Below are 22,762 nucleotides of genomic sequence, written 5' to 3'. Positions count from 1 at the left end.
AGCTGACCCAAATCTCAACCAAACAAGGCAAGCCTAACTCAAGTCAGTATGTAGCTAAATGAATGCTTAGCTTTTTATTTCTTCTGGCTGACCATACTCGCGGCAAAAATCTTTTAGATTGTAAATCTTATTATAGTATATTATCATTGTGTTGAATTCATTGTGTGTGCAAGCACACTTGGCAATAAAGCTCTTCTGATTCTGAAAAACGAGCGTAACGCTGTTTGACCCAAGACTGAGAAAGAATATGCCAGAATGAAGCCAGAAGGGCCCAATTTAAAGGGATATTTGTACACATTTATTTTGTTTTGATAATCTCAAAGATATTTAGAAGAAAGCTTATAAAAGATATTGCCCCCCATTGACTCCCATAGTAGGACAACTACAATGGTAGTCAAAAGTGCTCTAGAACTGTATGGTGTAGTACATTCTTCAAAATATCTTATTTTGTGTTCAACATACCAACTGATGATAAAGGGATTTTGACCCCCACTATGGGAGTCAATGGTGGGTGAGAACTGTTTGGTTTCAAGCATTCTTCCAAATATCTTTCTCTGTGTTCATCAGAATAAAGACATTTAGACACATTTGCAACAACTCGAAGGTGAGTAAATGATGACAGCATTTTAATTTTGGGGTGAACCGTCTGCCTCTAAAGTCTGACTTATTGTTAGTGATTATATACTCCAGTCCTGCAGGTGGCGCATGTGGCCCGGAAGTTAAACACGCAAATACAACGTCAACTTCCACAGAGACTAATGTAACAGTCATCGGATTTTTACTGTTTAATGTATTATTTTTATCGATTAAAATGGATGTAGTTATTTATATACTATCTGCGAGTATTCTGCTCATTCTCATACTTTTTGCTGTGAAGCTTCGTGCGCGTGTTGAGACAGGTGAGTCGAATAATTGACTTTAATCTCTTGACAGATGCTACACATAGATGTATGACAGATGCTCACGATATCTGACAATAAAGAAACATTTGACCATTTAGAGAATAAATAACAGCAAATGCAATCTTGCCAAGTCTAGTAATGTACTGAATAATAACGAGACAAAGGTCTCTGAAGCTTTTATAACAACATTAAACTCTGATACCAATGTGACGTCTGTCAATACTTTAAGTGGAATATTTCTTCAGATGTAAACCTGTCATGTGCATTAGACGTTAATATTCAACATTAAAATCTCTTTTCTAATATTTTGCATGAGGAACACTTCTTTTAAAGAAACAGTTCACCCAAAAACGAAAGTTCTGTCGTCATTTAACGTTACTCACCCACTGATGAACAAGAGAAAGATATTTGGAAGAATGGTTGAAACCGAACAGTTCTTGGCCACCATTGACTACCATAGTTGTAAAACTAGCTTTATACATTTCTTTGTTCTGTTGAACACAAAAGTAGATATTTTACATTTACATTTAGGCATTTGGCAGACGCTGTTATCCAAAGCGACTTACATTGCTTTATGCTATACATTTTACATAGGTATTTGCAATCCCCTGGGACGAACCCACAACCTTGCGTTGTTACCGCAATGCTCTTACCACTGAGCTACAGAAAAGCTCAGAAGAATATTTTGAAGAATGTAGGACATCATCAGTTCTGGAACTCTTTTGACTTCCATTGTGAATTCCTACTAGTTACATTTTACAAGCATTCTTTCAAATATCTTTCTCTGTGTTCATCTGAAAAAAATACATTAATAAAGATTTGGAACAAGGTTGAAAGAATTTTTGTTTTGTGTGAACTGTCTCTTTAAGATTAAGGTTTTCTTAATATAATATCAAAGTGCATCCTTGCGACAAAACCATACCAAGAGATATTAAAAGTTCCAGATTTCTTAATTTCTTATATTTGCTATCTGGATGTGGTTGTGAGATTTAGTCTAAATGTGCCCGTCTGTTCAAACCCCACATTGGTTGGTTGATTTACTAAACTCAACAATGCACACGATTTAACTGAACCGAACATGTGGGAATGAACTTAAGGTTGGACGGGTGACATGTAAAGCACACGTGTAGTGTTGTTGAAACCGTTGTTGTGTTTCTCAACAGCAGATCGTGAACACGCTCAGAATGTGGTGGCTAGAGCCGTGGCGCGTCCACAGGCGGCGGTGGAGGAACGGGCAGCAGGGATGCCCCGTCGCCGTAGAAACCTCCACAGCAGAGTGACTGCACAGCAACGGATACAGCAAAACACACCAGACGACGGTATTACCCATCAGTAATGATGAAGGTCACAAGACAGATCGCGAGAGCCTCAAAATGTTTTCAAATAAATAAAGTGTTTCTTTAAGACACAACCAGTTCCTGATGACATTCATTTTGTGGCCGAGTTCATTACAGAACGCATTTCTAACCGAACTCAATGAACTCTTCTCAGAGGTCGATCCTGTAGAAGCAGATGAGATCGAAGAGGACAGACATCCGTCTGACGAACGTCCTCAAGCCGCTGGTAAAGTTGGAGCGAAGAAACAGAGGAAGCTGGAGGAGAAACAGGCTCGGAAAGCTCAGAGAGAGGTCCTGATCCCGCTGCGCTGACCCATCTCGCGTTCAGCTGAACTTAGCTTACTCGCGTGATGTTTGTGTGTTTGTGTTACAGGCAGAAATGGAAGAACGAGAGGAGAGGAAGAAAATGCAGGAGCTCAGAGACCAAGAGAGACAGAAAGAGGACGAGAACGAGCGACTCCAGGAGCAGAAACAGGTCTCCATTAATAAGACACAACGCCTCATGGCATAAGTGAGAAAACATATTGGTGAGATAATCCCCCGTGCTTCTTTACAGGATGAGGAGTTGCGGCAAGCCAAAGAGGAGCAGGAGAGGAGAGAAGAGGAGGAGTATCAGAGACTGAAGGAGGCGTTTGTGATTGAGGAGCAGGGAGAGTCAGAGGAGCTCACAGAGCAGGAGGTGTGTGTCTGTCCATGTGCTCTCCGCTGAAGGAAACCCAATCAAATTGACAGTGTTTGTATGTTTGTTTACATTTCAGTCTCGTAACCTTTTGCAAGAGTTCATCGATTATATCAAGGTAACAGATCACGTCTTACCTTCGCTTAAGCTTTCATTATTGTTGGACAGAAAACATCACAGACAAAGTGAAGACACGTCAGCTTTAAACAGTTCATCCAAAAATAAAAGTTCTGTTACTCACCCTCTCCTCATTTCCATCCTTTATGACTTTCTTTCTTCCGCAGCACACACACAAAATATATTTTGAAGTATGTTGGTAAGCAAACAGCACTGGACCCCGTTCACTTCTATTGAACGGGCACATTCTTCAAATTATCTTCTTTTGTGTTCTGTGGAAGAAAGTCATACAGGTTTGAAATGACGAGCCGGTGAGTAAAGGGTGAGACAGAAATTTAATTTTTGGGTGAACTATCACTTTAACACACTTTCTGGTCACTTCTTATTGATTGTTATCACGGTGTAATGTTTTATGGGTTCACACAAGCAAGTTAAATGTTCATTCCGTCTGTCCTGTACAGAGATCTAAAGTGGTTTTGTTGGAGGATTTGGCGTCTCACTTTGGGATGCGCACACAGGTCAGTACCGACGTCAAATCTGTTAACATCATGTGCTGCTCCTATTTCATCCCACAGAGAAATTGAGCGTTATTTTAGAAACGTTGAGACGTTGTGATGCTCTCATTGTCATGTAGAGATGATCATATGTTATCAAAATGTATTTATGTATTCCCCTTTAATTCGTGCTGATAAAACGTCTGTGTTTAGGATGCTATTGCCAGACTGCAGGATTTGATGGCACAAGGTTCTCTCACAGGTGTGTATTTATTTTGTGCATCTTGTCATTCTCGCCCAAAACTCAAAATACAATTCACACAGTGACGGTTCTCAATGTAATCTCTCTGTCTCTCTCTCTCTCTCTCTCTCTCCAGGGGTGATTGATGACAGAGGAAAGTTTATTTTCATCACCCCGGAGGAGCTCAACGCTGTGGCTGACTTTATCAGACAGAGAGGACGAGTGTCTATCACAGAACTGGCCCGAGCCAGTAACACCCTCATCAACCTGAACCCTGACATCCAGAGCCAATAACCACACAGACTGAATTTAAATAAACACATAGATGTAAATAAAGTGACGGAAATTATGTTTGTGAGCACACAAGCTTCTGTCGTTTTATAATCTCGTTCCACTGGTATTTTTAGTTTTGCTGTATTTCTTTCTAGTACACACAGATTTCATACACGCCCTCTGCTTAATGTGCTGTCATTAATCATTTAAAGACCATTATGTAGGACCTAATTAATATTCATAAGTTGATCTATTTCTATCTTGTGATTTTATAGGCAAGCACGTACACCGCTACAACATAAACCTTCACAATAATAACCTTTTTATGTATACAATCCTGTTTAATTCAAAATCACAAAACAAAGCACAATACTTTTTGATATAACTAACATTTAAACAGGCGACCTGAAAAAATGTTTGTCAACTTTAATTGTTTGAAAATGATTGTGTCAAGCATCTTGCAAATAGGTCTACATTGAAAAGCATGTGACAGACATAATAATTGTATGCGGGGGGGGGGGGGTCGGCTTGTGACACCAATTTCCTGTTTTATCCGGAAGTCCACCTTATTCTGTTCGTGTGTTCGTCACATGATCATGTTCAGTGGGAGGTGAGATGGTCCTGCTCCGCCCTCTGCTGGTGTTTGGTCACAACATCTCCGCAAGAAACACAAGATTATCAGATAAGGTGTTTAATAAATGAGCTTTGACTTGTTAATCTTAAATAGGACACTGTTGGCTACAGAGTTCAGTCGTGCTGTTTGAAAAGAAAACAGGATCTGTTTCCGCATGACAGTCAGTAGTGTGTGAATGTGTCCTCCAGGGGGCGCTGTGTTCTCCAGCTTCATCGCATTTCCTCTATTCTGCTCATTCAGGACAAACAAACACACACGGGCTGCTGCTCTCAGTTCGCTTGCTCTGGAGAACCCGTGCACCTGTAAACTTTCAGCTGGTCTGAATCGGTTCTCATGTGGTTCGAACCGGTGGTTTTCGTTCTGTCTTCTGGTTCACAATGAGAGAGAAGCGCGACGACACAGGGCGGATCACGACATTTGTTTATTGTCTTTAATGTTTGTGGATGTGTGAAATGATGGCAGTGATATAATGCGAATGATCTCGTGGATCTGTCCATCGTGTATCCGTGTGTGCGCGCACGCGGGACTCTTTGATCTGTGCAGGTGAGAAACAATGTATCATCTTCCTCGTGTGACGTCACCGCCCGTGTTGATCATTTGATACCGAGCTTACAATATCTTCAGATTACTTCGAATGTGTTTTTGTTATACGTTATGTAGTGTATGCAAAGTTGTGTTTCATTATTGTTATCTCTGAATTCGTTAAATAATAATAAATAAATACAAACCTATCCTACAATATCACTGTATGAGATTGTGATTTGATGCAGGGGTTGTTATTGTTATTATTAAATGCTTTAGATTAATTGTTAATGACATCTTGCTGTGTGTTATTGTAAGGCAGACAGGGGCAAGTTGTCACATCGGGCAGTCGTCACAATTATTGGCTTTGTGTCTTAGGTTTGAAATCAAACTAAACTTAAATGTAAACATCTTCTTAGTGATTTTTTCCTTTCATTTGAGGAGATTGAATGAACAATACAGTAAATGAAGTTAATAGGGTATATTAACATATTCTTGTTTCAGGAGTTATTTTATAAATCAAGGTTGAGCGATGCTTTTGTGAATCTGTTTTGCGTTATTTATAATTTGCTGTTTATTTAATAGTCCAGCAGTAATGAATCATTATATAAATATATAATAATGCTGTGACACCCGCTTTCAACTCAAGATTTTAAGATTAGAATCTATACAGAAATCCTCTTTAGACCCAATTTGACAAACATGTACTGGATTATAATGTGTGACATCGTGCCCTAGTCTGTCATACATTGATGCATTTTACCGATGTACGTGTCTGGACAGTAAAATTGCTGATGTTTCATTGCAGTTAAAGTGGACCCACGAAAGCTCACGTGCGAACCTGCCTGAACTCTGTTTAATAAGTGAGAAGCATTTTTCTGCGAGGATTATTGTTTTTTCATCTTTGGCAGTCTTTTAACTGTGTGTCTGTTCTTCTCAGATCAGAATGACGCTGGCATTGAGCCCTGCGGCCGTGTGTCAGTGCTTCACACTTGTGTCGCTGTGCACATCTATCGCAGACCCCAACTGGATCCAGATCAAAAACTCTTCTCAAGCAAACGGCCAGCAGCTCATCTATGGCGTGGCTTTCACTATACACGCCTATCAGAATCGCACGGACACAGGTTTGAGCTTCTGTTTATGTCTGCAGTAAAATCTCAACTACAGTTCTGTGTCATGTGTCTGACTTGGTTCCGGGGTCTGTTCAGGGCCGCTGGGTGGGCTCAACGGATGGGGAATGTGGCTGCTGTACGTGCTGGCGTGTCTCTGCTACAGCGCCGTCCTGCTCTCCAGTTTATCTTTCCTGCTGGACTTCCTCGGCAGAGCTGTCAGTCACTCACGAGTGGTGACATCCCTGTATATATTAACAGGTGACGTAACAAACTGAAGTACACAAGAGCACATGCGTATTAATCAAGTAACCAATAGACTGTAACGCTGGGTTCACACCAAACGTGATTTAAGCGTTTTGCGCAAGTAAACTGTAATACACTTCATTAAAAGGGAAGGAAGGAGTCGGGAACCGGAAGACATTTAATCATTTAATAAATTAATATAACAGCCGGCGGCCCCTCACGGACGACCGCCGGCGAACAAAACATAAATATAAATACAAATACAAACATAACACATGTTCGGGCCCGGTCCTCTCTCCTCGACGGTCCGGTCGCTCGTTCCTTTTATATGCTCCCTATCTCCTACGTGATTCGAGCCCGGTGTGCGCACAGCTGGCGCTAATTCACAATTACTCACCGGACTCGAACCACGGTCTCGCCCCGCCTACTCTACTACATAAACTACAAACAATATCAATGCAAAGATGCTTATAGATGCAAGCTGCGAATGAAGCAAATCGGGCTGTGTGATTGCCACAAACCTGAAAATAACGAACTTTTCCTGTGAGTAATGCTGGGTTCACACAAACGCAAAAGAATGAGAAAAAAAAGTGATGAGATCTAAAAAATATTTTCAGCCTTTGCGGAAGATGATATTGAGGCACGTTCGCATCTGTACACGTCTTTGCATTGACTTTGTATGTAATTTACTCTCGCAAAACGCTTAATTCGCGTTTGGTTTGAACCCAGTGTAATGCGAACAATCTCATTCAACATTCTTTATTACTCAAGGGAAAAGTTTGTTATTTTCACATGAGTGATGTGAGCGGACGAATATTTTCAACTTGCGCGGAAGAGGAGATTGCCTTCACAACAATCACACCGCCCGATTCGCGTCTATTCGCATCATTGCATTGAGTTTGTATGTAATTTACTCATGCAAAACACTTAATCGCTGTTTGGTGTGAACCCCCTATAATAAATAGCGTGAAATGCCATTGTTGTGTTTGGTGTGAACCCAGCATAAGAGTTAGAATCTGTATTTTTTTATTTATTTTTTTGCCTGAATTGTATGAATACAATTTGACATTTCTTTGTAAAATCATTATCTCTTTTATGATACACACTGTACAAAAACACACACCAACCATCTCATAAACAGTTTAATACACTCTTTGTACTGACGGGTCCGAAGACTCTGACTTTATTAATGTTCGTTTTCTTCTCCCGTTCTGCAGTGTTGGACTGTCTGGCGGTTCTGGGTGTGTGTGTAACCTGTCTGTTCGTTATTAAACACAACCTGCAGCGAGCGAAACACTCACGGTCGGACCGAACAGAAATAAACCCGTCCGAGCTGCTAGTGTCTCCGGGAGAGAGTCTGTACTTTGAGCTGCTGGGTTTGATCTTCTCGGTGATGGCCTGTGCTTTTGCCCTGAAGGGTCGAGAGGAGCCCATCGCACCACGTGATTACCTGAGTGTGGAATCTGAGGACAGTGAGACGGAGCCTTTGATTGGTGGAGCTGAGTGAATGGATGGAAGACGTTCACTTGATATGATCTGAAACTATTGCACAATAAGACTCGAGAGCAATGATACTGAGAGTCTCCGGTTCTTCATCAGGAACATAAGGATCTTTCTGACACTGTTGGACAGAGTTGAGAATATTAGAATTTGTTCATTTCCAGTTCATGAGGTAGAATGTGAATTGAAGCACTGAATGTTGTATTGCAGGTGAAACTGAATTGAAGAATTTTACTCAAGGTTAATGCACTTAACAAAGAAAATGAATTAAATCTAAGAACAAATTAGAAATATACACCTGCTTATCTTAATGTTGAAGATTTTATATGTAAAGCTTCTTCTGTTCTTCTGTTTGCTGGTAAATTACAGCATTTGAAGTCTTTTACACTTTGCTCTATATAATGTATGCTAAATTATTAAATGAAGTATGTAAAAATATACAGTGCGTTTTTCTTCATATTTTAATGTTACGTGGGAATTTATTGATGATTAATGGAAAATCAAAAAGTGCATTTTATTACAAGTAGTCATGGTGTAATAGTTTAACAAATTTAACCAAGTTACATTTAATACTGTGTATCATCTTCTAACAATGTAAACCAAACAATGGCAAGAAATTCTCTTTTTAAGTTTCCCCACACTTTTTACTCTTTCTGATCTGATGTTTATAACAGCTTGTTGATGAAGGTGGAATCATGGGACGATGAGCTCTGTGCTTTCATTTCACAGTTCTCTCTCATTAGACTCCATCCAGCCCTTCTCTCTCTCCATCAGCGCTGCTTCGCCACCTGTTGTCACATGACACCCGCCCGAGCTCCAGTTGGATAGAGACCATCGCCATAGTAACCTTGAGAAGTTGTTGATGTCACTGGTGAATTTGTGAATGGGGAGAGAGAGCAAACACCCAGAGATGGAGGATAAAGATCTAACAATAGATGGTGACGTTTATTCTGTGTAGTCAGTTGTATGAGCTGTCGTTTTTACTGATGTTGTTGGTCTAGTGTTTGTGTTATAACCACGATTACTACATCTGAGAATGACGGTGTGATGCACACACAAAGATCGTGGATGATGTGGGACAAACGTTCAGCCTGAGGATGTGTGCCATGTCACACCATGTTCTCACTTGTACTGATGTATGTGTCATGAATGGATCCTCTCCGATGGCTCGCTCTCACATGGCTGCGTTAAAAGCAATGTATCGATTCTAAATGAAGTTATACTGTATTTCCACACAAAGAGAACGTTATATTAACTTCATTTAGTTTGTATTATATTACTGTAGTGTTCCTCATTAAACCACCCTTGAAACAATGTTAGGGTGTCAGATATTGATCGATGGATGGAAGGAAGGAGTGATAGAAGAGAAAGAAAGAAAGATGGATGGAAGGAAGAATGGATGGATAGAAGACAGGAAGGAAGGAAGTAAAGAAAGAAAGAAGGAAGGAAAGATGGATGGATGGAAGGAAAGATGGAAGGAAGGAAGGAATGGAAGGAAGGAGGGAAGGAAGAAATGGAAGAATTGGAAGGAAATGAAACAGAGATAGAAGAGATAGATAGCAAGAAAGAAAGAAGCATGGATTTATGGAAGGAATGAATGGAAGGAATGGATGGATGGATGGAAGGAAGGAAGGAAGGAAGGAAAGATGGATGGAATGGATGGAAGGAATGGAAGGAAGGAAGGAAGGAAGGAAGGAAGGATGGATGGATGGAATGAATGAATGGAAGGGATGGAAGGGATGGATGGAAGGAAGGAAGGAAAGATGGATGGATGGATGGATGGATGGATGGATGGATGGAATGGATGGAAGGAATGGAAGGAATGGAAGGAATGAAGGAAGGAGGGAAGGAAGAATTGGAAGGAAAGGAAAGAGAGATAGAAGAGATAGATAGCAAGAAAGAAAGAAAGAAAGAAGGATGGATTTATGGAAGGAATGAATGGAAGGGATGGAAGGAATGGATGGATGGATGGAAGGAAGGAAGGAAGGAAGGAGAGATGGATGGATGGATGGATGGATGGAAGGAAAGAAGGAAGGAAGGGAATGGAATGGAAGGAAGGAGAGATAGAAGAGATAGATAGCAAGAAAGAAAGAAAGAAGGATGGATTTATGGATGGATGGAAGGAAGGAAAAAAGAAAGAAAACTGCACTCAGAACAGAATGGGCGGAGCTGATAGTGTCCAAAAGGGGCGGGGCTGAGGTGGGTGTGTCTCTCAGCTGATGCACCCCTCTCTCTCTCTCTCTCTCCCCCCGCCATCACTTCATATCTGGCGCGGGCGGAAGCGCATCGCGTCTTTTCACACGTTCATTTACGCAGAGGCTCATCCCGACGCACGCAGCGATAGACGGATCAAATGAGACAGTGAGTATCTGTGGAGTAACGGAGTATCATCCGCGTCCGCCGCACCGCGACGCGCCTTTGAACTCGTCGCGACACTGCCGTGAGAGGTTCGATGCGCTTACGCTTGTTATCGCTCCGCGAGATGAGAGGGTGATGCTGATGCTGATGGAGGGATGCGGATGCGGCGGTCCGGGAGGCTGCTCGCATCCTTGTGCATGAGCGGTAACGCGCATTATGTAATGGCCACAGCGACGAAAAGCGCACGGATGGATCCATCTCTGGTGTTATTGGTGTAGTCAGGTGAACGCCGTCTCTCCATTGTGCGGCTGCTGCTGTCCCTGCATCGCTGCTGTGTCCATTGCGTTTGCTCTTCAGTGGAGGCATAAAGTATTTTTATGTCCTGTGTTTGCTGAACGCATTTGTCGGGTTAGTTGCAGCGCGAGGCCTGCGTTTCTTTTAAACGCTGCGTTCATTCATGGCGTTAAGGGCTCATCATGTCTTGTTGCGCCTTCTTCTTGTGAAGATGCTCTTTTAAAACATTTATTGAGCTGTTGTGATTCTGATGTCATATGTTAATGTCGGGGTGTTGTGGACAGGCCTCTAGATCTTATTTTAACTGACAGGCTTGAGTTTCTCTTTATTATCATCGCGTTGTCGTTGCGTTTTTAATGTGCGAGTGCATTACAGCAGGGGTCGATGATGCGTGTGTGTCATGCGCATGTTTACAAATGTACGTGCATTTTTCTTTATCCTCAGACGTGTGTGTGTGTGTGTGTGTGTGAATCACTTCTAGCATTTCACGTTATATTTGTGCCATCTTTATTGTATAGAATAAGGAGAAACACATTATATCTCGTCTTGCATTATTGACAGCGTCAATGTTTCAGCTCTCTGTTGATGAAGGAAAGATATCAGATGTGATGCATTTGTCATCCTGACAGTCAATGGCATCACACACACAGTCTATAGTGAGATGTGTGTGTAGGGTTTGAATGTACGAAGCATGTGAGCGATGATGTAATGCTGTGCGAGTGTGGTGCACGTGCCCGCGGCGCGCTGCTGGACGGCTCGCGCTACTGCAGCCCAGCTAGTGCTGCTGCATGAATGCATTGAGCTCTGTAAATATGAATCCACAGAGTAAACATTCTGCACCATTATCATAAATTGACATTTCACATTTTTTAGGTTAAATTTGGACTTGGTTATATTTAAACAGCGGCAAACTCAAATGAAGCATGGATTTGCTACAGTAACCACAGTTTATTTGTAGGAAAATACTAATGGTGATCATTTTCTTTCTACTGACACCACAATCTAACTTTTAACTGTTGTGTAAATATCTCAATGATTTCACCTAGACATCAATGAGATTAAATGGACAACAAATTATAAATTAAAACGAGTCCCGTCTAAGATATTTCTCCCGAGATAAAGAATGTGTCGTCATTAGAGTTTGAGAAGAGATGTCAACCATGTTTCAAACTGAGCTCAGATCTGTCAAGTCTGTATTCAAAAGTCAATATTATTGAAGGTCTCAATATCAACTCAAACATTTCTCATCACATTTATCCAAATCCAGATTATTTTACCTCTACAATCTACATTCATATACACCTCCAGACTCTTCACGTGTTTACACAATTACACTCTCATTTGATTGTCTTTTTTCTTCTAAAGATCAGAAGTTGGTACTTAAGCACATAACTTCATCAAATGAAAGAGCAACATCTGAGCAATAACATGTTCCTCTCTCTTTGTAGGAAACTGAACTTCAGTCATATTTCAATGATCTTTAGGTAATGTTTAACTTCATAGATAAACACAGATATCATTTTATCCAGGGTGCGGCTGAAACAGACTGTTTCTTCATGCTTTTTCATTCCTTGACTGGAGTTGGGAAATCAAGTTCTTGTAGAGTTTTGAGAGATCTGATCTATGTTCAACTCAACTTTGCTTTTTATGATTCTCAAGAGATACAAGTGTGTTGATTATTTACAAAAGTATAAAAGTAGTATTTTTTTCCTCTTGGACTGTAATTCTATTTGAATCCTTGTGGAAACTTCTTGTATCTTAGCATGTTTAGCTCTGTTGTGGGAACATTATGTTTGACGTTTTGGTGTCGCAGTGATGTATGTGTGTATTAACCCGTGTGTGTGTTTCTGTTCCAGTGTGTGTGTGCGCGGCTCGGTTCAGGTACACTTCATGCCCGCGAGTGCTGCCGTGGAGGGTGGCGGAGTGAAGCCCTCGAGGCTCCTGGCATGGGCAGTGTAGGAAGCGGGGCCTCCAGTCAACGCCCCATCACCATGCGCAGCGTGGGCACCCGTACCACCCCTAACGGCCCTCTGACGGCCCCGCCTCCTCCCAACTCAGCCCGTCGCCGACTGGACGACCGCAGTTTCAGCGCCGACCGCATCCCTGGACCCAGCACCAAGGCCAAGGGCGTCTCCGCCAATGAGCGTAGCTACAACGCAGAGAGGGATTACCACGGCAACGCTCGCGGTCACTCGGATGCAGAACGCCCTGTGGCTCTCAACGCGAACCGACAACAAACAGTCAACGGAGAGAGGCTGGTGTCCAACTCTGCGTTCTTCAACGGCGGGGCGCGGAGAGAGGGCCACAGGAGAGGAGAGAGTCTGGACCTTTGTGGTAACAACATCGTGCTCACCGCCAACGAGAAAAATGTCAGCCATCAGCCTCCAGCACAGCACAAAGACAAGAGCAAAGCCAAACCTTATCATCAAAACCCACCAAACATTCTGCCCGTCTCCGGAAAACTGGAGCATGCACAGGTGCAATCTGAAGATCATCCAAGAGAGTTTCTTCTGAAGAACACAAAAGATGATATTCTCAAGAGCCAAACCACGTCAAATTTCATTGACTTCTGTAAAACCACGGAGACGTTTCTCCAAATATCTTCTTTTGTGTTCCACTGAAGAACGAGTCACAGGTTCACAACAGCATGAATTTTTGTCTTGATTTTATGTCACGGCTCAGAAGTTCTGCTTTTATCTCCACAGACGAATGATTCTCTGGTGCGCCCGTCAGCCTTCAAACCCGTGGTGCCCAAGAACTTTCACTCCATGCAGAATCTGGTGTGTCCCCTTCAGACCAGCTCGGGCACAAGCGGGGGTCCGGGCAGCAGCGGGAGCGGAGGGAGCGGAGGAGAGAAGAGCGTGCAAAACCCGTCCGGAGGGCAGTGGGATCAGGACAGTCCCAGCAGTCGGGGAACGCATGCGGGAGCGGGCAGAGCCGGTCAGGGCAGTCTGTCAGATTCTGGGAGGAACTCTCTCACCAGTCTGCCCACATACACAGGGTCGGGGTACGGCCCGCCTCCCGCGCTCGGACCCCTTAGTGCCTCCACCAGCCACATCAACAGGCTGGGCACCATCGCCCTGGACAAACTGGATAAGCCTGGATACCAGAATGGCATCAGCGCCTCTGATAGCGGCCGTTCTTCTTCTGGCAAGAGTTCATCGTCCTATCAGCGTCTGAGTCACTTGAGCGACGCTCCCGGACCCCTGCGACCCTCGCCGTCCTCAGATGATCTCATTCAGGACCTGGAGGACCGGCTATGGGAGAGAGAACAAGAGGTGAGTGAGTGAACTGAGAAACCTTGCAGGCTATTGTTTGTTATCATGGTTCACAACAAAAAGTCATTTTCTTGTTTTCCAATATAACCAGTGGTGGAAGTGACCGAGATTCACCTCTTGTTGGATACATTTTTAAACCCTAGAAGCAAAAATGCCATTTTATTTATGTCTGAAATGTGTATATCGTTCGGAGGCCATTACATGGATAAAAGATGGAAATCCTGAAGTGTCACCGTTTGAATTTTCTTTTCCCTTGCTTCCCCCCATTTCCAACCCTGAATACAACTGTCTAAACATCCGTAAAACAAGATTTTTACTGGAAAAGCAAACATGCACAAGAATTTTATCTCGAGATTTCAGAAAAATGTAACAAAAAGTTTGTCAAATAATCTTGATTTAAGCGAAAACATCACACAATTCAGATCTTGTGTCATTTTGCTTCTTAAAGTGACAGTCCACCCAAAAATTAAAAAATCATTTACTCACCCTCTTGTCTTGAGCTTCTTTCTTCCGCAGAATACAAAAGAAGATATTTTGAAGAATGTTGTTAACTGGACCCTATTCACTTGCATTGCTTTCCTGTGGATTGCACATAGTCTGAATTTTTTTTTTATAGTACAACGCAATGAAAGTCGCTTTTGGATAAAAGTGTCTGCCAAATGTGTACAATAGAAGTGAATGGGGTCCAGTGCTGTTCGGTTACAAACTTTCTTTAAAATATCTTTTTTTTTTCTGATGAAGAAAAAAAACTCAAGACAGGAGGGTGAATAAATGATGACAGAATTTTCATTTTTGGGTGAACTATCACTTCAAGTAAATACATTTATGGGTGGTTTCCCGTACTGGATTCTAAAATAATAGTTAGATCTGTCTAAACTGAAAACAGTTTGCGCTGGCACATCTTAAAATAAAATGTTTGCAAAAACTACTTATAACTCTTGTTTTACCAAAACCTAGTCCTGGTTTAATTTAATTCCTGACCGGGAAACCGACCCTTAGTGTTATAGCATTGTGGAAATTAGATTTTTGTTATTAAAACGAGTGTATTTTTAACTGTATGCATAAAATATTGCATAAAATTGCATATGCATAAAATATATGGTAGTGAAGTTAATATAAAAAACATTGTTTGTTTATTTGGATCTGTAGATAATGCAATGAACTAATAACTTTATTAAGTGTGCCAGTAAAACCAGTTCAAAAATGATCACCAAGAACTGGGAAATGTTCTTTATCACCTTAAAAAATATTCTCTGTTTTAGGCGGTGCAATGGATTTGTAAGACAATAAGTCGAGCGTGTTGTGTGTCAATACATTGCACAACAAGGATTCAGGCGAGCAGCACTTGTGTAGCGTGTGATCCAGGACTAAATCTCCTCCTCACAGGTGATCCACATGCGACGCAATCTGGACCAGAGCGAAGCGGCAATCGTGCAGGTGTTCGAGGAGAAGCAGCACGTGTGGGAGCGTGAGATGGAGGAGTTGAGGCAGAACTACGCCGGGCGACTGCAGCAGGTGACCCGACGGGCTCAGCGCACGCAGCAGGCCCTGCAGGCGCAGATCAGCCGTCTGCAGCAGGACAAACGCAGACTGCAGGAGGAAATGACGCTGCTGCTCGCTCAGAGAGAAGAGCTGGAGAAGAAGTGCTTGGATTTCAGGAAGGAGCAGGCCGACATTCTGCCCAGACTCGAGGAAACCAAGTGGGAGGTGAGAGACAGCGTATGGCACAAGGTTCACATACCGGACCATAAGAAACTGAGAGTGACAAACAATTAGTGTCACTTGTTTCGCAGGATCTTAAAAACCTTTCGATGTTAAATTGTTCGCTTAAATATTTGATTTATAGCTATGTGATTTTTTTTTAATTGTGGTAATATATTAATGTCTTGCATAATAAAACAACAATTTATTTAATTAAAAGTTTTGACTGAATAATGAAGAAAAATGTTCCAGTAAGAGCTCAGATGTGAACTCTTTCAATAGTGTTTAAAAATCATCTCAGGATGAGATCTCATGAAGCCACTTGAGAAAATGATTTGACACCAGGGAATTGAGAACATTTCTTTATATTCCAAACAAAGAACGTAGATGATGAAATGATGAAAAAGGTTTTCATTTATTTTGAATTAAAAACCATTGCACATTGAGCCAGAAATTTGCGTCTAAAATTTCAGCTCGTTAAAAAATAAATAGGACCTGACGTTGTGTCAATGACATTTACACGCTGCCTCTGATATTTTCGTCCGTCATGAAAAAAATCAGATTTGGTTTGATTTTTTTTGCGTTTTTCGCATCCGTACCAAGATTTTTCAGAGGCGTTTTGACAATTCAGAGATACTGAACAAACGAGCGCGAAATATGAAAAAATGCACATGAAAATCTCGGACTGTACATATTTAGAACTAAATGTACTTAATTCTTTAGTCAAGTCATAAGTTAAACTTGTATTATTTCATAGATGAGTTAACCCTCATTGTAAAATGTGGAAATAAACATTAATCAGTGAGTAAATGACTCTAAACTAAACAAGATATTTAAAAAACCAACATCTGCATTCAGTGTGTCAGGTTTTGCATCTTCCATTAAAAAAAATTTTAAATCATTTTTTTAACTATTTTAAATACATGTAAAACATTGTTTATACCAGAGTTGGGTAAGTTACTTAAAAAGTAATGAATTACTCGTTACTAATGACATATTCAATAGTGTAATTAGATTACTGTACAAATGACTCTCTCCAAAACGTATTTAGTAACTTATTACTAATTACTTTCTATATTCTATATCAACCTTTATTAGTTCAGTGATTTAAGGATAGACATGAAACGGCTCTTTTAATTTATTCAAATAAATCATATAAAACTACATAAATTGTTCTAATTAACTGAGCAAAGTATACAAATGTGAGAAAGACACATTAAAGCACGTTTCAAAGTTAGACGTATAATTTTGTTGTCGTTTCCACTATTGAATATATCACACAGTCTTTAGTTCAATTACATCAGAAGTAATTGTAATGAAATTGAAAAAGTGAGAGTAATCCCTTACTTTACTTTTTCTAGGGAAAGGTAGTTAAATTACAGTTACTAATTACTTAGTAACTATTTAAAACCAACACTGGTTAATACATGTTAAAATTAATTTGTTTTGTTTGCAATATTTGAGGTCTGAAAACATTGCATCGTTTTTTGTGTTATTTCGACAAGGTTTTGTTTAAACTAGTGTTAACACAAATAAAAAACTTTATTTTTGTTTTCACCCAAACAGATACCTCTAAATCTTTTAATTTGCCGATCTGTATACACAATGTGTGTGTAATGTCAGCGGTGTGTGTGTGTGTGTACTGGTCCAGGTGTGTCAGAAGGCGGGTGAGATCTCTCTGCTGAAGCAGCAGTTGAGAGAGAGTCAGGGTGAGGTGACCCAGCGGGCGGGTGAGATGGTGGCCCTCAGAGGACAGCTGAAAGATCTCAATGCTCAACTGAGACAGAGAGAAGAAGCCGAGATCAGCCTGAAAGAGTCTTTCTGCACCAAAACCCTGGAGCTGGAGCGCTGCGAGGCAGAACTACAGACCATGCTGGCTGAGGTACACAAACGAATTGTTTTATATGCAAATGTTATCACGTTACCTTCTTGTCCGGGTCAACGTGGAGAAGCTTCAATAAGGAAAAGCTTTCATCATTGAAGTCAAAGAGTATCTTTTGAAGTCAAAGTTTGTGAGAGAAAACTAAAGGTAAAATGTATTAAAAGTAAAAAAACGAGAAATTCAAATATGGGTGAACATCAATAAGTTCAAAGCTCATTATTTTACAATTAGACATGTGATTTGAAGTTACTGATTGTTCAGCTGTCTATTTTTTTGCAGGCAGTGCAAAAATGCTGCTCATTTTGTTTCCAGACCGAAGTGCTTGATCTGTACAAAGTGTATTCTTGTGTCAATGTGGTGCTAACAAACTCCCAAACTTAAGGGGGCAATAGAGATTCCTTTAATTCCTCTTATTTCTCTCTCCCTCTGCTTCGTTTATTCCTGCAGGTGACGGTTCTGAGGGACAAACTGAGTGTGTTTGAGTCGGAGGTCACGCGTCTGAAAAAAGCTCTGGGTGAGCTCAGCAGCGGTGGTCGGGCCGCTGATCCCAGCCTGGGTGAAATGGGCCAAATGGTCACCTCCCGTAGCCGAGAGCGTCTTCTCTCCCCCCTGAGCCCTCCTGAAACCCCTGCGTCGCTCCCCGCCCTGCCGGCTCCAGACCCGCTTCTCACCATGCAGAGTGACGACTCCAAAGTCCAGCGGCAGGAGTCGGGCGACCTGCGGCGGCAGCTGGATCGTCTGCAGAGTGATCTGCGCGTGGAGCGACAGCAGCGGGAGCGTCAGGCTCTCACCTTCTCCCAGGAGCGGCAAACCTGGCAGGACGAAAAGGAGCGCGTGCTCAAATACCAGGCGCAGCTGCAGCTTAGTTACGTGGAGATGCTGCAGAAGAATCAAGCTCTGGAGGAGCGCGTGGAGAAGCTGACTGCTCCACCCCTGGCTTCGTCCCCCTCGCCGCCCCCCACCGTCTCTGAGGACGACCCCACGGCCGTTTCCGTGTCAATATCGCTCACCTCTCCGACTCCTCCAGTGGAAGACAAGGCGCTGCCGGAGCTGCACCAGTTGGCGCCGCCGTGGCCGGTTACGACTCGGCTGGAAAGGATCGAGTCGACGGAGATCTGAACGCGATGCAGGAAAACCCTTAAAGCCCCGATTACAATAGCATTCAGTACAATCCAAACAAACTAAACAAACGGTGACCGCTCAGCTTCCGAGGTCTGTCCAAGGATGCCCTGCTGGTGTGGGGCAGGCGGTTGGGTTGAGAGCCGGTTTGTTGGTTATGCGCAGGTGTGGCCTTATCAGCTGGGTGGTTGGATTAGGGTGGAGGAGCTGGCCCTGGGTCAGGTGGCAAGGGGAAACACACCACTGGATTTAACACTCAGGGGTTTATGGGATGTAGATGAAGAACAGACCTGAGGTCAGACTGTTTAGAGTGCGATAGGGGTTTGTCACTTTTAAAGGTGAAGTGTGTCGTTTTCTCAAGGCTCAAATGTAGAATTAAAAAAGTGCTGACTGTTTTGAAGCCTCCATCTGCCATTGGTTGGACTGTAATGTTTACATATTTGGACGGTAACATGTGTCACACTGCTGTGGAAGATGACAGACTTCACCTTTAAAAACAACATAGGGAAAGCTTGTTAAAGGAAGAACTGTTTATTATCAGTGACAATAGCATTATTTTCTAGTTAGAACTGTATTGGGCAGACATCACACAACAGTGGAGAGATGCAAGGAGAAGTTCTCTGACACAACACACCATCAGTTTTAAATGCGAGGACCAAACTCTTGAGAGTCTGGCTGCTCGTGATGTTTTCTGTTGTACTGTTAGGACAGAACTAACTTTACGCAAGCATGAATGGACAGTTTACCCAAAAATGAGAAAACTTCATCATTTAGTCACGCCCATGTCATGTCAAACCAGGATGACGTTCTTTCTTCTGCAGAACACACACAAAAAGTATATTTTCAAGGAATGTTGGTAAGCAAACAACATTGAACTCCATTGACTTCCATTGTATGAACGCAAAACCACTGAAACGTTCCTCAAAATATCTTCTTTTGTGTATTACTGAGGAAAGACTCACGTACAGGTTCACAACCACACAGGAGAATAAATGATGACAGAATTTTATTTTTGGGTGAACTGTCCTTTTATTGTGTGTTCTTGGGTTAAGAAAAGTTGTTATCTGTGAAGCTTTTTAAAAGTTGACTCTCTTCAGACTGTTGCTCTGCCATGCCAGTTGTTGAGCTGAAAGTGAAAACTAGCAATAGATGTAGGTTTGCCCAAATATACGCAATAGCTGAGAATAGACGGTTTCAAAGTGACGACATAAACAAACGTTACATTGCATGCGCGCGTTCGTGGGCTGCAGTTAACTTCCAGAACACATTCACAAAGAAAAGAGCACCTGTAGATTATTTCTGGTAACAAGCAACTGAAACCGAGAAGAACAGTTACTTGGCTAAACTTGTCTCTCCAACATTTTCAATTTAGACTGCGATACCAAGCTCCACCGCTACCATATGGTTTCTTTAAATGCGTCGAAACACTACAGGACTCATTCAACGAATTGTTTATTTAATAAAATGAACATACAACAAAATTAAAGAGTACATAACATGATGAAATTAAAATTTCATGCCGTGTGTAATGTTGCCGTGTTTGAAAGTAAGCAGTCTGCCAAGTTGTGAATCTGAAGGTGAATAAATAACAAAGTTATGGCTTGGAAAAAGGGAGTCGACTCTGAATCATGCAAATGAGTCGAACCGCAGGGGATTTACGTCACAACATATAGTCCCAGCCTACGTTTTGCTCTCTTATCTCCCCCAAACAAAACACGGTAGACCAATCACAGCCGACTAGACCGTCTGGTCACATCATATTAGCGGAAAGGAATCACGAAGCAAAGCGAGTCATTTAGATCATTTGAGTCAGTCAAGAAGTAAAGTAGAAATAACTGTGTATTATTCAGAAATAATCGTGTTTTTACACCTTCTTTGTACATAAACTTGTTGTTGGACACTCCTTAAACCAAAGTCCTAGTTATGTACTCTTTAAATACAATTATTATACAATAAAACAATGATATACATTAACATTACCATACATTTAATATTTATATTATCAGACAGTAGCCAAAACACCACACCGAAAGTATAAATAACTACAAGAAGAAACATAAACCGGAAGTTAACTGGGGGTCAGGTGCGCGCGCCCGATGGAACGGTCAACGGAATCGTCACGCGTTCGATTCCCAGGGAGCACAAATCAAATGTATAGTTTGAATGCACTGCAAGTCATTTTGGAAAATGCAAAGCGTTGCATTGACGTGCTTACGTACAGCGTGTTTGATGCCCTCAGGCCTAGTGCGGTACAGAAGCGCTCAACCCTCCTGCTCTTCCACCCGAAGCAGTGGTGGAGGACACCTATTTATTTCTAATCAGAATGCACCTGAATGTTGTTTTTGCCCTTTTATATGTTTTGAGCAATGTAGAGTAAAACAGACAAGAGATCTATTAAATACGTTAGTGTACTTTCAAAGAAGGACGGGGTTGGTGTGAACAGGTTTATGAAGCCGCCGGAACGACTCGACCGAGACGGATGGCGGCTGAGCCGAAACTCGCGCGACATCGACGAGCGATTACCTTCGCACATGACTTTACATTCTTCCAAAAAGAGCATATACAACGTGTCCGTGCATACTTGCCGGAAGTATCCTTTAGAATATTTGACTTTGAAAAAGATGTAATATGCAGTAGATTGAAGTGATGCGTGTTTCAGAGCAAGTGCACAGTGCGCACAAATGATGTGGAGATTTTTGAACGGGTAAGAAGTCCATCGTGTGGTCGTTTGAGGATGATGTTGGGATGTTCTCAATAGCACATTACTATACTATTTCTGCTGAGCGCAATGCATTGTGGGACACAGTACTGCACGCTGAAGAGAGATGGTGTGAGTAGTGCGCTATTCCGAACACAGACGGAGATTTTGATCAATGTACTTGTACGAGGTGGGAGCGCTTTACAAAACACCTGTTGTCACAAAGTCTTTAAAAGTCTCTTAGAAAAATCTCATTGGACCGAACGGTGACTTTAGCGCGCTTGTTATTATGCACAAACTCTTCAAGGATCAATATTTTGAGACATTTGGTCACAGCACTTGCAAGCCAGTTGCACTCTTACGAAGTGCGTCTGTGCTGGAATGAAAACAAGCACAAAGTGTTTTCCAGCGCATATGATTCAGCTGTACGCAAAGCGCAGTGCGTTGATTTATTTCCCATAAAGTTCTAGAAAGATGTGAATCGAGACGTGTGGAAGAGTCACGGTGCTCGTGCCTCCTCTGTCTCGCTAGAATGATGCCATTTCATTGATAATCAATCCAGATTCATGCCACTTTATGACACTAGGTGTTAAGAGAGAAGCTTTAGATGGACGCCACACCTCTGCTGTCTTCGGCCGCATTTGCTGCTATGTGCTTCTGTTGTGTCCTGCTGTGTTCTTGGTAGAGACAAAGGAAGTCGACTGCATGTAAATATCACCGTTCCTTATGTGTACAGAACTTATTCTATCTATACCGAGCTAATGCGTGTGAATACTTTTGTGAAGTAACGAGACTGACATGTCAGCTTTTATTTTTCAAACTATTATTATAGGAATATAATATACATATATGAACCTTAAAACCTTCGACCGGCTATATTACCGTAAAGTCATACATTCAAGAGTCACGTGTCTTTACGTTCTTTTGATCAGTTCTTGAAATGTTCGGGTGAGCGGAAGGCCGCCGAGGTTTTGTAAGTGTTCTTTTGTTTTCCTTTTTTTCCAGAATTTGCTTGGGAAAAGCATATCTTAGCAAATATTAATTTAAATAATAAAGATGTGAATAAAAACAGAGCAACAGTTTCTGTTTCTTTTCTATTCATTCGACGATTTCGCTTCTCGGTTTCTTTTTGAGAAAAAAATGTGAGTATTAATTGTTGCGGTCTAGAGGTATAATGATAAATGTAACTATATATTTTTTTACTTTAAAACACTACACATCTTATAGTGGCCACAGGTTTATTAAGGGTCACATGTGCACATGTATATTACAGATGTGCATGATCCTGTTCTGAATTCACTGTTATTTTTTCATTCTGGAGTAAACTGACACACTTTAATTCATCGTGTGTATGTCTCTCCAAAAACAGCAGTGTTCC

At 41.7% G+C, this 22,762-nt stretch overlaps 3 protein-coding genes across 7 annotated transcripts; all 3 read left to right on the top strand.

The window, feature by feature from the left end:
- The first annotated feature begins 726 nt into the window (after nucleotides 1–726).
- On the top strand, nucleotides 727–8,492 carry LOC130420057 (DDRGK domain-containing protein 1-like). Of its 3 annotated transcripts, none has more exons than XM_056747131.1 (13): nucleotides 727–899; nucleotides 2,069–2,221; nucleotides 2,394–2,530; nucleotides 2,613–2,714; nucleotides 2,796–2,918; nucleotides 2,998–3,036; nucleotides 3,497–3,553; nucleotides 3,743–3,791; nucleotides 3,907–5,220; nucleotides 6,008–6,062; nucleotides 6,140–6,323; nucleotides 6,408–6,569; nucleotides 7,772–8,492. In XM_056747131.1, the coding sequence occupies exons 1-9, from the start codon at nucleotides 812–814 to the stop codon at nucleotides 4,062–4,064; spliced, it is 906 nt and encodes a 301-aa protein (XP_056603109.1). In that variant the 5' UTR covers nucleotides 727–811; the 3' UTR covers nucleotides 4,065–5,220; nucleotides 6,008–6,062; nucleotides 6,140–6,323; nucleotides 6,408–6,569; nucleotides 7,772–8,492. The 3 variants fall into 3 exon arrangements, with proteins under 3 accessions (XP_056603109.1, XP_056603107.1, XP_056603108.1); XM_056747129.1 differs by having other exon boundaries at nucleotides 2,066–2,221; XM_056747130.1 differs by lacking the exon at nucleotides 6,008–6,062 and having other exon boundaries at nucleotides 2,066–2,221.
- LOC130418769 (transmembrane protein 127) lies at nucleotides 6,146–8,061 on the top strand. The gene is made up of 3 exons (XM_056744852.1): nucleotides 6,146–6,323; nucleotides 6,408–6,569; nucleotides 7,772–8,061. The coding sequence occupies exons 1-3, from the start codon at nucleotides 6,146–6,148 to the stop codon at nucleotides 8,059–8,061; spliced, it is 630 nt and encodes a 209-aa protein (XP_056600830.1).
- A 1,827-nt stretch (nucleotides 8,493–10,319) lies between the features above and the next one.
- Nucleotides 10,320–22,457, top strand: LOC130419159 (leucine zipper putative tumor suppressor 3). Of its 3 annotated transcripts, none has more exons than XM_056745643.1 (6): nucleotides 10,320–10,415; nucleotides 12,563–13,183; nucleotides 13,412–13,984; nucleotides 15,371–15,691; nucleotides 17,337–17,567; nucleotides 18,015–22,457. In XM_056745643.1, exons 2-6 carry the CDS (start codon nucleotides 12,653–12,655, stop codon nucleotides 18,684–18,686), a joined length of 2,328 nt encoding a protein of 775 aa, XP_056601621.1. In that variant the 5' UTR covers nucleotides 10,320–10,415; nucleotides 12,563–12,652; the 3' UTR covers nucleotides 18,687–22,457. The 3 variants fall into 3 exon arrangements, with proteins under 3 accessions (XP_056601621.1, XP_056601623.1, XP_056601622.1); XM_056745645.1 differs by lacking the exon at nucleotides 10,320–10,415 and adding an exon at nucleotides 10,452–10,694; XM_056745644.1 differs by lacking the exon at nucleotides 10,320–10,415 and adding an exon at nucleotides 10,723–10,820.
- Nucleotides 22,458–22,762: the final 305 nt, after the last annotated feature.

This window comes from Triplophysa dalaica, chromosome 4, assembly GCF_015846415.1.
Source record: "Triplophysa dalaica isolate WHDGS20190420 chromosome 4, ASM1584641v1, whole genome shotgun sequence".
Taxonomy (NCBI): domain Eukaryota; kingdom Metazoa; phylum Chordata; class Actinopteri; order Cypriniformes; family Nemacheilidae; genus Triplophysa; species Triplophysa dalaica.
Note: the sequence above shows the minus strand (reverse complement) of the source record. Positions and strands in the feature narration are given on the sequence as shown.

Bases quoted from the DNA above. Each gene is read 5' to 3' on its own strand.
- LOC130420057 (XM_056747130.1), top strand. From the start codon at position 812: ATGGATGTAGTTATTTATATACTATCTGCGAGTATTCTGCTCATTCTC. The intron at 900-2,065 runs GTGAGTCGAATA...GTTTCTCAACAG, and splicing joins TCGTGCGCGTGTTGAGACAG to CAGATCGTGAACACGCTCAG. The intron at 3,037-3,496 runs GTAACAGATCAC...TGTCCTGTACAG, and splicing joins AGTTCATCGATTATATCAAG to AGATCTAAAGTGGTTTTGTT.
- LOC130418769 (XM_056744852.1), top strand. From the start codon at position 6,146: ATGACGCTGGCATTGAGCCCTGCGGCCGTGTGTCAGTGCTTCACACTT. The intron at 6,324-6,407 runs GTTTGAGCTTCT...GGGTCTGTTCAG, and splicing joins TCAGAATCGCACGGACACAG to GGCCGCTGGGTGGGCTCAAC. The intron at 6,570-7,771 runs GTGACGTAACAA...CCCGTTCTGCAG, and splicing joins ATCCCTGTATATATTAACAG to TGTTGGACTGTCTGGCGGTT.
- LOC130419159 (XM_056745643.1), top strand. From the start codon at position 12,653: ATGGGCAGTGTAGGAAGCGGGGCCTCCAGTCAACGCCCCATCACCATG. The intron at 13,184-13,411 runs GTGCAATCTGAA...TTATCTCCACAG, and splicing joins GAAAACTGGAGCATGCACAG to ACGAATGATTCTCTGGTGCG. The intron at 13,985-15,370 runs GTGAGTGAGTGA...TCCTCCTCACAG, and splicing joins TATGGGAGAGAGAACAAGAG to GTGATCCACATGCGACGCAA.